Source organism: Ostrinia nubilalis, chromosome 30, assembly GCF_963855985.1.
Source record: "Ostrinia nubilalis chromosome 30, ilOstNubi1.1, whole genome shotgun sequence".
In the NCBI taxonomy this organism is placed as follows: Eukaryota; Metazoa; Arthropoda; class Insecta; order Lepidoptera; family Crambidae; genus Ostrinia; species Ostrinia nubilalis.
In genome coordinates, this window is record NC_087117.1 from 4,046,941 (window position 1) to 4,062,979 (window position 16,039).

The 16,039-nt window shown below is 46.0% G+C and overlaps 1 protein-coding gene across 1 annotated transcript in view; it reads left to right on the top strand.

The window, feature by feature from the left end:
* LOC135085919 (protein mahjong) overlaps positions 1 to 16,039 on the top strand; it is a 56,863-nt gene that overhangs the window by 17,284 nt on the left and 23,540 nt on the right. The window contains exons 18-28 of the mRNA XM_063980703.1: positions 336 to 496; positions 1,240 to 1,370; positions 1,938 to 2,029; positions 2,890 to 3,012; positions 3,930 to 4,083; positions 7,351 to 7,496; positions 10,193 to 10,387; positions 13,727 to 13,839; positions 15,134 to 15,361; positions 15,643 to 15,662; positions 15,806 to 15,992. Coding sequence (XP_063836773.1) covers positions 336 to 496; positions 1,240 to 1,370; positions 1,938 to 2,029; positions 2,890 to 3,012; positions 3,930 to 4,083; positions 7,351 to 7,496; positions 10,193 to 10,387; positions 13,727 to 13,839; positions 15,134 to 15,361; positions 15,643 to 15,662; positions 15,806 to 15,992 — 1,550 coding nt within the window. The remainder of the gene's footprint in view (positions 1 to 335; positions 497 to 1,239; positions 1,371 to 1,937; positions 2,030 to 2,889; positions 3,013 to 3,929; positions 4,084 to 7,350; positions 7,497 to 10,192; positions 10,388 to 13,726; positions 13,840 to 15,133; positions 15,362 to 15,642; positions 15,663 to 15,805; positions 15,993 to 16,039) is intronic.

Consider the following 16,039-nt stretch of genomic DNA (forward strand, 5'->3'; position numbering starts at 1 on the left):
ATGGCATTTTGACTAGACCCACTGAGATATCTCAAAGAAAGAAATATAAAACTGGATGATTTTGTTTGAGATCATCACATCACTCATTGATGTTCAAACACCACATTATCTGTCACTCACTCAATACTCTTTCGATCAGAAATGCCTTACAAAATCTATAGGATAGTCTCGTTTTAAAACTCATAAAACTCATTTATTTTTGTAATAAAGCACTTTTACACGTCCCAGTATTAACCCTACCACTTTTTTTGACAGTCCTTAAAAGTACCCCATTTGATCGGTGGTGTCAAATACCCTAGTGACCTTGCACTGTATTGTATTATTTTACACTGCAGGCCTCAAAATCGTCCCCGGAAGAGATACAAGAGCAAATAGAGCTGTTACAAAGCGTGGCCTGGTCGCGCTGGGCGCCGGTTGACGAGCTGGTGGAATTAGGAGGCATCTCGCTACTGCTACAAGTCGTTGGGTTCGCTTATGAGTGGAACTTTAACGGCAGGTAAATTGGACCGTATGTTAGTCGACTGAAGACTGCTTTTTGAATGGCAAAGAGTGGGGCTTTAAGGTTCATTTTAGAGTGGTAACGTTGGGGACTTGGAGCTTCTATTTTCGAATTACAATGCTCGAGTGTTTCATAGATATAAAAGTAATTTAGGAGAGTGGATTGAAGGTTCATTTTTGATTGCCAACCAAGTCTGTTTTGTATAAATAAAGACCAGTGTAAATAAATGGCGCCTGTGGACGAGCTGGTGGAATTGGGAGGCATCTCGCTACTGCTGCAAGTCGTCGGGTTCGCTTATGAGTGGAACTTCAATGGCAGGTAAAATGGACTTTAATGTAGAAGACATAAGATTCACTTTTGAATGACAATGGAAGAGACTTAAGGTAAATTTTTGAATGACTAGTGGAAGGGTTGAAGGATCATTTTGAATGATAAAATTAGATACTTGGAGCTTCCATTTTCGAATTACAACGTTCGAGTGTGTCATGTAATTTTAACTTAGGTTATTAGATCGAAGGTTCATTTTTGAATGACAAGTGCAGTTGATTTTAGACCTTATTCGGCTCGTAATAAACTCGTTTCTCCTCAGATTCGAGACGGCCGCGAGTGCAGTCGATTTTAAACCCTATTTTGCTTGTAATACAGTCGTATGCCCGCAAATTCGACATAGTCCGGTCGATGCGCGAATGCGGACAATTTTATTCCTTATTTCCCTATTAATAAAGTCGTTTTCTCCTCAGATCAGAGACAGTCCGATCGGCGTTAGACGTCGTTTCTGTTTGCTGCGTGGCGCCGCGAGTTCAACTTTTATTGACTGAGAAAATAGACATGAGGGACGCTGATCTCACTACGGGGGTTAACATCGTGTTGGGTGAGTTCGATTTTGAATAGAATAGAATGGACTTTATTGAACACAGTAAGCACAATTTATAAACAATAACAGCACATCACGAAAAGAAAAAGAAAAAAAATAGTGGGCTACTGGATGATGATGACACCACAACTTATTCCATATTATACTTGTTGAGTTTCCAAAATGCGACTCTTCCATACATTTTGTATGGCAAAGGGAACGAGACGAGAATAAATAAAACTTTCTGTGAAAGACCGAAATTAACGGTCTATTGCACTTTGATCACAGTTCAGGTGAACAAAGTGTCACTTTCTGCCCCGATAGTTGAACGCATTTAACACCAAATCAACGGAGATAAAAAAGTTTGAAACGTTCAAATAATTTAAATGGGTAATTCTTAGCTGTTAATGCGCTCTTTCAACTATAGGGGTATCTTTAGTGTTCTTTGGTCACCCATGGATAAGAAGCCCACTTTGATTACCTAGGTGTTTTTATCCAGGTGATCAAAGTGGAATAGACCATTAAAACGAGCAAAGCCGCGCGCAAAAGCTAGTTTATTTATTGTCTTTCGTTATTTCTGTACAGGAGCGGCGGACGGTGAAATCGTAGCGGAGCCCGAGGTCCAAAAGGCAGCGTTGAATGTGCTAGTCAACTGCGTCTGCGCGCCCGTGCATAGAGTAAGTAGAGATGCCATAAACTGTGTAGACTTTCTTTAAATTATGGTTCTGGCAGAAGAGAATAGGATCCGTACTCTTCCCGTGAATGTCGTAACACGTGAATAAGGAGACTTATGCCCGTTTTCACCATCAATCCCTAATTTTTAAGTGACCCGTATGGTAACATATAATATGAATTTTGTTTTCAAAGGGGTCACTTAAAATTAGGGATTGATGGTGAAAACGGGCATAAGGTTAAGTTGCACCATCAAACTTTATAACTATAACGATAACCGATGAATTTAGTATGGAGTTTGACAGATTTTTGACGTTTGTTACAGTCAAAGTTAGATGGTGCAACCCAGCCTAAGGAACAAATATGCTAACGTCAGGCAGGTTTCCACAAAAACGGAGCGAAGCGCAAAATTAAAATTTTAAGTGTCGGGCAGACTAATTTTACTATAGATTTGACAGCGGCAGCGACGCCGAGCAGAACTGTGCGATGTGGAGAGAAGTGGAAATAATAAAATCTGATTGATTCAAAACTTTTTTCTGCTTCGTTCTGCTCCGCCTTGGTGGAAACCGGGGCTGATTGTAGGATTGTAACCTTTTTGTTACAGCCAATACGAGGAAAAGACGAATGAGTTCGAATGTGTAGGATAGGATAAGCAGCCTTTTTGCATATCAACAACAAATCACAGTGACAATAACAAATTATTATTATTGAAAAAATGTGCCAATAAGGTGTCCGCACAGCATATTTCAAATGACAAATGATATTTTTCTACTGTGGTAATCGAAAACAATCTATGAATTCTTGCCAGTGTTAGATTTTTTTACCCCAGTCAACCTGCAGTACATTGTAACTTACTATTCCTCAGGCAGGCACGTCAACTACGCGTTTCTCGCTCACCGGCCCAAGCAAGAAGAAGACAGCGCTACGATCGTACGAGGACGTCATACAGAAGGTGTGGGAGAGCGTCAGAACTAACAACGGGATTATGGTGAGTTGTTTGTTCTTATTATTGTAATTTTTGATTTAAATATGAAAGGTGCCTTTTGGGTGACTTTGAGCCTTTATAATTTTTGGTTTGAATAGGGTAGTTGCCCTTTGAGTGACCTTAAGCCTTCTTTATAATGAACCATGTTCCGTTCGTTTGCATCCAATCAAAAAATTATCCACCGAGTTTTTACTCAGTGGTTCGTGAATGGGTGTTACGAGTATATGGCAATAGGAGCCTATACAGGTTGTTGATTTCAATCCTCGCCATATTTATTTAGGTGATCTATTATGACTTATATAAACGCATTATCCACAAAAAAAAATTACAAACGAAAGTGGAATTTTTAGCGAATATTTTCCGTGCGAAATCAACTGTACTGTGGCTCGCAATACTGCAATAGTTTACACTGCGGCACCCATCGAGCTACGCGGATCGCTCGCTTATCATGTCGGATAACCTACTGAAGGAAGCCACGTAAAGTAGCTAGTGTAAAGGGTATTTTTCTTTGACTACTAAAGTTAAAGTTCGTATTTTTTTTTAAAGTAATATTTTTTACTGATTCGTGATCAGAATAAGCTACTTAATCAACTCCTTAAATATGGCGAGGATTGAAATCAACACCCTGTATAGTGTCACTCACTACTTCACGAATAGAGTAATTTATTGATAAGTTTCAGTCAGGGCAACTTGAACTCGAAGTGGATTTATATGGTTATGCTAAAGTGATTGGCCAAAATACCCAAGAATACGTTGGAGGAATATCGTCATTATTGCTTCTAGCAATCCATTAGATTCGGAGCATCCTCAAACACCACATATTTACGTTCCTAAGCTAAGGGGATTTTTGAAGGGACACTGAATGGTCCCTTTAAGATTCCCCAAGAATATTATTATTAACTTATGTACGTCATCACCAGGTCCTGCTATCGCTGATGATGGTGAAAGCGCCTATAACCGACGCGGACCGTCTCCGAGGCCTAGCTTGTCGAGCGCTGGCCGGGCTCGCGCGATGTCCCACCGTGAGGCAGATCATATCCAAGCTGCCGCTGTTCACCACCTCGCAGATACAAGGTAGGCCAGGTGTGAGGCAGGTGCGACCCAGGTGTGACCCAAGTGCAACCCAGGTGTGACCCAGGTGCAACCCAGATGTAGGCCAGGTGTAAGCCAGGTGTGGACCAGGTGAAAGCGCCCATAACCGACGCGGACCGTCTCCGAGGCTTAGCTTGTCGAGCGCTGGCCGGGCTCGCGCGATGTCCCACCGTGAGGCAGATCATATCCAAGCTGCCGCTGTTCACCACCTCGCAGATACAAGGTAGGCCAGGTGTGAGGCAGGTGCGACCCAGGTGTGACCCAAGTGCAACCCAGGTGTGACCCAGGTGCAACCCAGATGTAGGCCAGGTGTAAGCCAGGTGTGGACCAGGTGAAAGCGCCCATAACCGACGCGGACCGTCTCCGAGGCTTAGCTTGTCGAGCGCTGGCCGGGCTCGCGCGATGTCCCACCGTGAGGCAGATCATATCCAAGCTGCCGCTGTTCACCACCTCGCAGATACAAGGTAGGCCAGGTGTGAGGCAGGTGCGACCCAGGTGTGACCCAAGTGCAACCCAGGTGTGACCCAGGTGCAACCCAGATGTAGGCCAGGTGTAAGCCAGGTGTGGACCAGGTGAAAGCGCCCATAACCGACGCGGACCGTCTCCGAGGCTTAGCTTGTCGAGCGCTGGCCGGGCTCGCGCGATGTCCCACCGTGAGGCAGATCATATCCAAGCTGCCGCTGTTCACCACCTCGCAGATACAAGGTAGGCCAGGTGTGAGGCAGGTGCGACCCAGGTGTGACCCAAGTGCAACCCAGGTGTGACCCAGGTGCAACCCAGATGTAGGCCAGGTGTAAGCCAGGTGTGGACCAGGTGAAAGCGCCCATAACCGACGCGGACCGTCTCCGAGGCTTAGCTTGTCGAGCGCTGGCCGGGCTCGCGCGATGTCCCACCGTGAGGCAGATCATATCCAAGCTGCCGCTGTTCACCACCTCGCAGATACAAGGTAGGCCAGGTGTGAGGCAGGTGCGACCCAGGTGTGACCCAAGTGCAACCCAGGTGTGACCCAGGTGCAACCCAGATGTAGGCCAGGTGTAAGCCAGGTGTGGACCAGGTGAAAGCGCCCATAACCGACGCGGACCGTCTCCGAGGCTTAGCTTGTCGAGCGCTGGCCGGGCTCGCGCGATGTCCCACCGTGAGGCAGATCATATCCAAGCTGCCGCTGTTCACCACCTCGCAGATACAAGGTAGGCCAGGTGTGAGGCAGGTGCGACCCAGGTGTGACCCAAGTGCAACCCAGGTGTGACCCAGGTGCAACCCAGATGTAGGCCAGGTGTAAGCCAGGTGTGGACCAGGTGAAAGCGCCCATAACCGACGCGGACCGTCGCCGAGGCTTAGCTTGTCGAGCGCTGGCCGGGCTCGCGCGATGTCCCACCGTGAGGCAGATCATATCCAAGCTGCCGCTGTTCACCACCTCGCAGATACAAGGTAGGCCAGGTGTGAGGCAGGTGCGACCCAGGTGTGACCCAAGTGCAACCCAGGTGTGACCCAGGTGCAACCCAGATGTAGGCCAGGTGTAAGCCAGGTGTGGACCAGGTGAAAGCGCCCATAACCGACGCGGACCGTCTCCGAGGCTTAGCTTGTCGAGCGCTGGCCGGGCTCGCGCGATGTCCCACCGTGAGGCAGATCATATCCAAGCTGCCGCTGTTCACCACCTCGCAGATACAAGGTAGGCCAGGTGTGAGGCAGGTGCGACCCAGGTGTGACCCAAGTGCAACCCAGGTGTGACCCAGGTGCAACCCAGATGTAGGCCAGGTGTAAGCCAGGTGTGGACCAGGTGAAAGCGCCCATAACCGACGCGGACCGTCTCCGAGGCTTAGCTTGTCGAGCGCTGGCCGGGCTCGCGCGATGTCCCACCGTGAGGCAGATCATATCCAAGCTGCCGCTGTTCACCACCTCGCAGATACAAGGTAGGCCAGGTGTGAGGCAGGTGCGACCCAGGTGTGACCCAAGTGCAACCCAGGTGTGACCCAGGTGCAACCCAGATGTAGGCCAGGTGTAAGCCAGGTGTGGACCAGGTGAAAGCGCCCATAACCGACGCGGACCGTCTCCGAGGCTTAGCTTGTCGAGCGCTGGCCGGGCTCGCGCGATGTCCCACCGTGAGGCAGATCATATCCAAGCTGCCGCTGTTCACCACCTCGCAGATACAAGGTAGGCCAGGTGTGAGGCAGGTGCGACCCAGGTGTGACCCAAGTGCAACCCAGGTGTGACCCAGGTGCAACCCAGATGTAGGCCAGGTGTAAGCCAGGTGTGGACCAGGTGAAAGCGCCCATAACCGACGCGGACCGTCTCCGAGGCTTAGCTTGTCGAGCGCTGGCCGGGCTCGCGCGATGTCCCACCGTGAGGCAGATCATATCCAAGCTGCCGCTGTTCACCACCTCGCAGATACAAGGTAGGCCAGGTGTGAGGCAGGTGCGACCCAGGTGTGACCCAAGTGCAACCCAGGTGTGACCCAGGTGCAACCCAGATGTAGGCCAGGTGTAAGCCAGGTGTGGACCAGGTGAAAGCGCCCATTACCGACGCGGACCGTCTCCGAGGCTTAGCTTGCCGAGCGCTGGCCGGGCTCGCGCGATGTTCCACCGTGAGGCAGATCATATCGAAGCTGCCGCTGTTCACCACCTCGCAGATACAAGGTAGGCCAGGTGTGAGGCAGGTGTAAGCCAGGTGTGAGCCAAGTAACCGACGCGGACCGTCTCCGAGGCCTAGCTTGTCGAGCGCTGTCCCACCGTGAGGCAGATCATATCGAAGCTGCCGCTGTTCACCACCTCGCAGATACAAAGTAGGGTGTTGCCATCCCTCTCACGCACAGCGAGATGCCAGCATGAGCGACAATGACAGATAGACCTCAAACTACGTAAATAGCGTTTTGCAGGAGCCCTTTATCTTTGAGTAGATTTTCTAATAGCACATTTACACGTTCTAACCCTACCACTGCTTTTGTACAATAATATGGGCCAATGCTGAGAAGAAGCAGCGCAACTTCGCAAGAAACTCAGTTACCATAGGTTTAGCGCTTAACTCGGTTAATGCCTAAGGTATTTTTTTGTGACGTCAAACGTCAACGAGACTAGACTTCTTTCAAATTTGTATGCTCTGTCACGTCATAATATGTCTATGTCACCCCTCCCGTGCCACTACCATACCTCCGGCACTGACTGGTACTGGCATAGTCAATCCAAGTTCAATAGTTCCAAGATTAATACAATATTTTTCTCATCCCACTTTTATATCACTTTTGTATATTTGCAGTGCTAATGCGCGACCCGATCCTGCAAGAGAAGCGGCAAGAGCACGTGATGTTCCAGAAATACGCTTTGGAACTATTGGAGCGGGTGTCGGGAAAGAGCAAGCACATGGGCGCCGAGTTCGAGACCTCGCTCGCCAACATACACCGGGTGAGTGTGACGAGTGTAACAAATTAGTGACGAGTGTGACGAATATGTGACGAGTTCTAGTTATTGCTAGCCAACATACACCGGGTGAGTGTGACGAGTGTGACGAATGTGTGACGAATGATCCGGCAAGAGAAGCGGCAAGAACACGTGATGTTCCAGAAATACGCGCTGGAACTATTGGAGCGGGTGTCGGGAAAGAGCAAGCACATGGGCGCCGAGTTCGAGACCTCGCTCGCTAATATACACCGGGTGAGTGTGACGAATGTGTGACGAGTGAGGGGTGAGAACAACAGAAATACGCATTGGAACTATTGGAGCGCGTGTCGGGAAAGAGCAAGCGCAATTAGTGACGAGTGTGACGAATGTGTGACGAGTAAGGGGCAAGAGCAAGCACATGGGCTCCGAGTTCGAGACCTCGCTCGCTAATATACACCGGGTGAGTGTGACGAATGTGACGAGTGTGACGATTATGTGACGAGTGTGACGAATATGTGACGAGTGAGGGGTGAGAACAACAGAAATACGCGTTGAAACTATTGGAGCGGGTGTCGGGCAAGAGTAAGCACATGGGCGCCGAGTTTGAGACCTTGCTCGCTAATATACACCGGGTGAGTGTGACGAGTGTGTGATGAGTGTGACGAATATGTGACGAGTGTGACGAATGATCCTGCAAGAGAAGCGGCAAGAACACGTGATGTTCCAGAAATACGCTTTGGAACTATTGGAGCGGGTGTCGGGAAAGAGCAAGCACATGGGCGCCGAGTTCGAGACCTCGCTCGCTAATATACACCGGGTGAGTGTGACGAATGTGTGACGATTGTGACGAATATGTGACGAGTTCTAGACCTCGCTCGCCAATATACACCTGGTGAGTGTGACGAATGAGTGACGAGTGAGGGGCAAGAGAATGAGACCTTTTCTTCGCCAATAGCCATCAGCAGTTTTTTGCAGATTTTTTTGTATAGGCTAGGTTAATTCATCTTAATCATCATTTTCAACCGACTTCAAAAAAGGAGGAGGTTCTCAATTCGACCCGTATGTTTTTTTTTTTCTATGTTTGTTACGCGATAACTCCGCCAATTATGAACCGATTTGAACAAATCTTTTTTCGGCGTATAGGTAATACCTCAAGGGTGGTCCCATTTAAATTTAATAATAGAAAAAACAACCCCCAAGGGTGGAAAATTGGGGATGAACTTTTTTATACGCAATATCTCCGCCGATTATAAATCAATTTGAACGATTATTTTTTTGTTGAATAGGTATTATCAAAATGGGTGGTTTCATGCGAATTTGAAGAAAATATTTCATCCCCAAGGGTGGAAAATTGGGGATGAACTTTTTTATACGCAATATTTTTAATTTTTATTTTTTTTTGTGTTCACGCATTTGAAGTCGGTTTTATTTTTTTAAAAGTTAATTATAGCCACAGCAGGACGTCAATTGCTGAACAAAGGTATCCATTTCTCCCGGCTGGTAGCGGCCTGCGTCCAGCGCCTTCCTGCTACCTTTATTTACTAGTCGTCGGTCCACCTTGTGGGTGGACGTCCCACGTTTCACACATTGTCACATTCGATCTCGTAAAGAAACGCGAGCATAACCCTTTCCACAGCACACTGTGCAACTTTGAGCTTTCTTACGAGGCTTATAGTAGTTCACCTAGATGGCTTTGTTAGTTTATTATTGATATTGCCTGTGCACTGAGTGTGAGTTTACATCAAACGCGCTCACACGCGTTTAAAAAATGTATGAAAATTTTAGTTTTTGAACGTTTCCCGCTAGGGGCGTTGTACAATCCGTCATACATTTAATGTCATTTTTTGATGCGCTCACTAGTGAGCGCGTTTGATGTAAACTCGCACTAGGCCCTCAATGAAGAATGTTCACTAATTTTGTTTTTTAGCTTTCTGTATTCTCTGTTAAAAATAAAAAATACACGTGAAAGAATTATTTCAATACGTCAATCAGTTTCCAAGATATTGAATTTTAAAAGTGCGGGCGGCGGCCAGCCCGCCATTTTATGCGCGTGACGTCATATTACAGTGACTGGCTCATATTTGTATGGGTGGAATCTTGCAAGCTGAATTAAGACCCACTTCCGGACAACCGATTAAGCTGAAATTTCGCAAACACATGTGATTTGGATGACCATGCAATATTATGATGACATGGAGCTGATCTGATGATGGAGCTGGAAGGTGGCCATAGGAACTCTATAATAAAACGACTTAAATCCATCGAGTTTGGGCTCGTTCGTTTTGTATTGATGAGTACTTTAATTCTATATAGTAATCAGGGTCTAATGATGGAGCTGGAAGGTAATTCGCAAAAAAACGACACAATCGCATCAAGTTTGGATTTGGTTAAATTTTAATTTCTGTGATGGGTCTGGGTGTTAATATGTATAATAAGTTTGTATTTACAAAAAAAAAATTATTTAAGTATGTTTATATCCGTTTTCTAGTGAGCGGACACTGTGAATGTACGTCACGCGGGGTCACGTGACCGTCGGCGGGACTCAATATTTAAGCGAACTTTGAATGCCTATAAAATCATAACAACTGGGTATTTTTGAATGAAATAAAAACTAATGTATTTGTAAATGTAAAAGCTTAACTGTAACATAGGTTTCAAGTGATTTTGCATACCTAGTAACATTCTCAATTCTCGACAATCATCTATAATTCTGTCCCCAGGCAAACGTGGTAGCGCAAACCCGCATAAACTACAACGAACGGCAACTACTACAACTGGTGGCGGAGCATTTATTAGCGAGGGGACTATTAGAGTCGGCGGCGACATTGCAGCGGGAGGCGGGGCTGCCGCCGCCCGCCGCCGCCGCGCCCGCGCCGCCGCCGCCGCCGGTCTACACACCTTCCACGCCGGTGCGGGTGAGTATCGATCGAATACTGTAACAATATCGCATTTATCAATCAATACTACTAGTGCCATCTCGTGGTGTTCGCCTGCATTACCAAGCCTCCGCGGATCACCGTGCTTATTGCAAGATGTATCCAGTTTAGGAAGTGTTTACGCCGCTCGCCGCTAGATGACACTAGCACATTGAGAGTCGATTTCTACACCGCGGTGTCCAGATTTTTTTCCCCTTAAAGACCTTCCGACGATTATGTTGAATATTGTAAGAAGAAAGTAAGCAAGTAAAGTAATAACCTGAGGTTGCATCCGACTGTGACGTTCTTTAGGGGAATCGCAGATTGGGACTTCCGAAGGCGCATTACGAATATTTGCCCCGCGACTCGGCGTCTGTCTCCAACGTCCTGATTGGAATTGGTTGACGGACGGAGCACGCACGCATTATTTTTGTATATTGCGCTGGTACTGCGAAGTAAAAGTACACTTTTTGCTACACCCTGGCCTTCTTATTTGGACCCTGCACCTCAAGCTTGTCAGCCGAGACATTCACACATTTTATAATACTTAATTTCGTCCAATGACCCCAGCGTCACTAGGTCTGCTATGGACAAAATGAGGAAGATTTGGGGTAACAGAAACATTACCAAAGCCACGAAAACCAGGCTCGTTTATTGCCTAATATTCCCCATTTTCCTCTATGCGTCGGAAACATAGACTCTTCGTGAAACCGATAGGAAGAAGATTGACGCATTGGAGATGTGGTGCTGGAGACGGATGCTGGGAATATCGTGGACCGAGTTTCGTACCAATGAATCCATATTAAAAGAACTCGGCATCAGACAGCGCCTATCAACCACGGTTCAGTCACGCATTTTAACCTTCTTCGGCCATGTATCTCGGCGCAGTAATGACTCCATAGAGCGTCTCGTAGTGCAGGGAAAAGTTGAGGGCACCAGACCACGTGGTAGATCACCAATGAGATGGACGGACCAGATCAAGGCCGCAACTAAGTGCTCGGTTAGCGAAAGTACCCGGAAAGCTGCAGTCCGCGAGGAATGGCGCCGTATGACGAGGAACATCACTCTGAATCGTGATTCAAAATGATGACCACGATCACTCTGACAAGAGTGTACCGACTGAGAAGAAGACCCCAAGCTACCCATACTTACCGCTCGCGCGTAATTTTATTGCTGTCGCAACTGTGCAACGGGCGGCCGCAGTGAGTGTGCGAGCTAGGGTTTTTGATTTCTCGACCTATTTTTTTTCTCGAGTTTCGGGAATTCTCGAGGCCAAAGTCTCGAGTTTTCTCGGGTCTCGAGTCTTTTAATTAAAACTGTTGAAATCGGTTGAAATTTAATAAAAACACAGGTTTATTTAATTAAATATACCTACTTTCATTGCACAACAATCAATATTAGAATTTAGTACCACTTATTTTGGTAAGGAAAGAAACAAAACATAAAATCTTCTTTCATAATTAATATTAACTAATAATCACAACAAAAGTCATAAAGTCGCGTGTACTTTAATGATAAATAACAATAAAAATCTGTTTCTATCACCGCTTGAATCACTTTTTTTCTAAAAAACACAAGTCCAAATAGAAAAATTACGATACATAGTTTTTTTTTATAAACAAAATAATATTTTTAATAAATTTCTTTTTTTTTTTAATGCATAACAAGGCAGTTATTTGACCACAATCGCACCTGATGTTAAGTGGAAAAGATAACGACTTGAATAAACTTTACGAGGAGGCACGAGTACCTAACCTAACAGACAGTTAACAAATTTTTCAGTCTTTAAATTAGTCAGAGTTAAACATACTTAATAAATAGATATATGTAGCATCTCGTTGGTGAACATTATTACCACGTTATTACTTAGTTTCGATTGAAAATGAAAAATGAAAATGATATATTTTATTCAGCGACACAAAACAGCATCAAAAATATGAAACAAAAGTAAAACTAAATAGAGCAGGTAATGTTGATAAATTGAGATCATTACTTGCATTGCAAATCAAATCAGTTAAAAAAAGAGAGATTAGGCCAGTCTAAAAGCAACGTTAACCTATGAAATAAAAAAACTTACTTTTGTCTAAGAAAATAGGCTTTCAATAATATTAAAGCTTCAAATTGGAAACTCGAGAATTCTCGAGCTCCGGTAATTTTTTTTCTCGTCTCGAATGAAGCCAAATTTCTCGAGTTTTCTCGAGTTCGAGAAAGCTCGAGCAGAAACCCTAGTGCGAGCCGACCCTTTTCCTTTGAGACCCATGCAAAGAGAAAGGGTTGGTTAGAAAATCTTCCATATCATTCGTTTCAGCCAAATGACGTCCACTGGTGGATAAAGGCCTCACTCAATGATTTCCACAACCGTCGATCCATCTAGTAGGAGGCCTGCCCAAGCCCACATTACATTTTCCAGTTCGTGATTAGATGCTCTTATCTAAGCCCGGTTTCCATCAAGCGGAGCAGAGGACAGTTTTGAATAATCAATCAGATTTCCAATCCACTTCTCCGCTCCGCGCCGCGCTGTCAAAGTCTATAAACTTTAAAGAAAGAAACATTTATTACGATGAACATCACTTAAGTTACTATCACCACAGAATAATAATAAGTACTACGTACAGAAGTTTTACTTTGCGAAGGTATTTAAAAAAATGTATGCTCAATGTCATTAACAATATGGTGTAATTTAGCCTGTCTCAAGAGTCAAGCACCATTTTGTTGACAAACGTCAGTGATCGGCACTGCGCCGAAGCTATAGGGCTGACTTCGGTAAAATGATGTGACGTGAGGTGCCAAACTGCGGAAAATGGCGGAGGAACTACATGATTTAGCATGAATTATCATGAATAATATTAACTACTTATTTACCTCTCAGTGTCTTGAGGCAACTTAAAAAAGTACATTCTGTGTTTTTATTATTATTTAGGCAGTTAAATACTGCACAGTATTTCGTACACCATTTTCTTTATTTTCTTCCATCATACACAAGAATACGCGTGCGTGAGTCAATGTTCGCTCGTATGTGAGGCCTTGTCGAATAGTATTCTGTAGGTGGGCCATCGTGCGTGTTTTGTTTTCGATGTAAACTCGCGGAGATGAACAGGCCTGCTATCACTAGTTATAAGGACAAAGAAGGCATACGAAAAAAAAAAGACAGAAATAGCACATAAATATTACAAGGAAGCAAAAAGTGAACTGAGCAGTGCTACCCTGTCGCAACAGCGATGCCTATCGCAATGGGACTCCACTCACTCACTTCTACGCTCCGCTTCGCTTTGGTGGAAACCGGGCCTTATCCCCTTAATCTCCTATAGGCATCGATACTAAACTATCTTTATCCCGCAGCCTCGCCTGTCAGCGTCACGAGCGAGCAGCACGGGCTCCCTGCACCGAGACAGCTTAGATTTAAACCACCACCACGACGAGAGCAGTCCGCAGCCGCACGTCATCAAGTTGAGGTATTCATCGTACACTATACGTCCATCTTCATCGTACGCGTACCCATAGAGATATACAGAGATGCCAACTAATGGCCTATTCAAACCTGAGCGATATTCGCTGCCGCTGTGGGTAGAAGTACATACCACGCGGGTTTCGCTCAGGTATTTAGTATCAAGTACCGCGGTTAGAGCGACCTGACGGTAGCGAATACCGCTTAGGTCTGAACAGTATTATTACCGCATACCCACTGGGCTTTCTCTGCCGCAGACGGTAGCGAATACCGCTTAGGTCTGAATAGGCCTTAATGCGCTGAGTTCGAAACTCAGTGTCGTATTAGAAATTCACACACGCAAAGTAATCAAAATATGTACTCATTATCCAACACAAGCTACGTAAACTGTTTACATTATGACGTCGCTGCTGTCATGAGCAATGTGTTCTGTTTTTGGGCACATTGCTGCGACACTGGCCCCGCCCCCTTGTCACATCTCCCTTTAGTTTCTGTGATCTGTGGGCGTACCCAGCTTCTGGCCTAAGGGGCAAGTCATATCCAGCGCTGGGCATAGAGGGGGGCAAGTCAGATTTTTTAGGTGCCCATGTTTATCATCATCATCATCATTTCAGCCACAGGACGTCCAGTGCTGAACATAGGCCTCCCCCAATGATTTCCATGTTGATCGGTTGGTAGCAGCCTGCATCCAGCGCCTTCCTGCGTATATCGTATACTTTTATATCGACTTGTATTTTTTTAAGTCTCCAAACATTATCACTAACGACGTCCATTGCTGGACAAAGGCCTTCCAAAGATTTCCACAAAGATTATCTAAAATGTGAATCTTTGAAAGCTGATTAATATTTCATCCGTTTTATTATAGTTTATTATTTATCTTAATGTTGTCTCAATCTACACACAAACTTTTATAGAAATTAAATTTTACGTTCCCAAAAACCGTAAAAATGTTAATATGTTTATGCAATGATCTTTTTAGAAGCACTATAATCCATATGCCTGAAAAGAACATTTTTCTATGATAAAAGTGCTCATTACATGCACCTGCCAGTTCAAGTCCCGTCATAGGGTTCAACCATTTCAGTCAGACTATAGACTTTTAGTCGGCCGATAGTTGAGCCCGATTCTAATTTGTATGAAGAATCGGCCGATACCAATGTGCGCACTTCCATACTTGTTCATATTAATTAACAGCCCGACCCAACTATTGGCCGACAAAAAATCTGTAGTCTGCGGATGATGGTTACTTGGGTATTGTTTATACTTCAAGTAAGTTAAGAACTTCAAATAATGTAAAGCAGAGTCTACACCAACAGGAAACTTCAGAGCCAAACGCCAGCGCTGTCAACGCCCATATCATCGGCGTCAGAACACAAGCGCTCGCTGCAGAAGCAAATGAGCGTGGCCACAGACACCACGCAGAGCCAGCACCGCATCACGCTGCACAGCATCATCACCGAGTACCTTTACAACCAGCACGCGCTGTGCAAGAACCCCGTCGTCACTTGCCCGCAGTTCAACCTGTTCCAGTGAGTACATACGGGATTATTCCCACCTCTCGTTTCCACCGCTGCAACCCCTGTGTAGCCAGGATCTACAGCTTGACCTGGGGGTCATACTCAGCTTCTGGACTGAGGGGAGTCACGCAGCTTCTAATCTAAGGGGTAGTCACCCAGCTAATGGTCTAGGGGGGTCATAGCTAGCTTCTGTACTGGGGGAAAGTCATACCCAGCTTCTGGCCTGGGGGGGAGTAACCCAACTTATGGTCTGGAGGGGAGTCATCCAGCTTCTGGGGGGTTGTCATACCTAGCTTCTGGTCTGGGTGGAGAGGTAAGTCATTCCCAACTTCTGGCCTGGGGGGGAATCATTCCCAACTTTCTGGCCTGGAAAGGGGGGGAGTCATACCCAGCTACTGGCCTCCTGGGGGGGAATCCTTCAGCCTCTGGTCTGGGGAGAGTCGCTTCTATCCTAAGGGGTAGGGGAGGCTAAAGGGGCGTCAGAACACAAGCGCTCGCTCCAGAAGCAAATGAGCGTGGCCACAGACACCACGCAGAGCCAGCACCGCATCACGCTGCACAGCATCATCACCGAGTACCTTTACAACCAGCACGCGCTGTGCAAGAACCCCGTCGTCACTTGCCCGCAGTTCAATCTGTTCCAGTGAGTACATAATCAATATCTTTGGACTTTTTAGGGGGGAGAGGCAA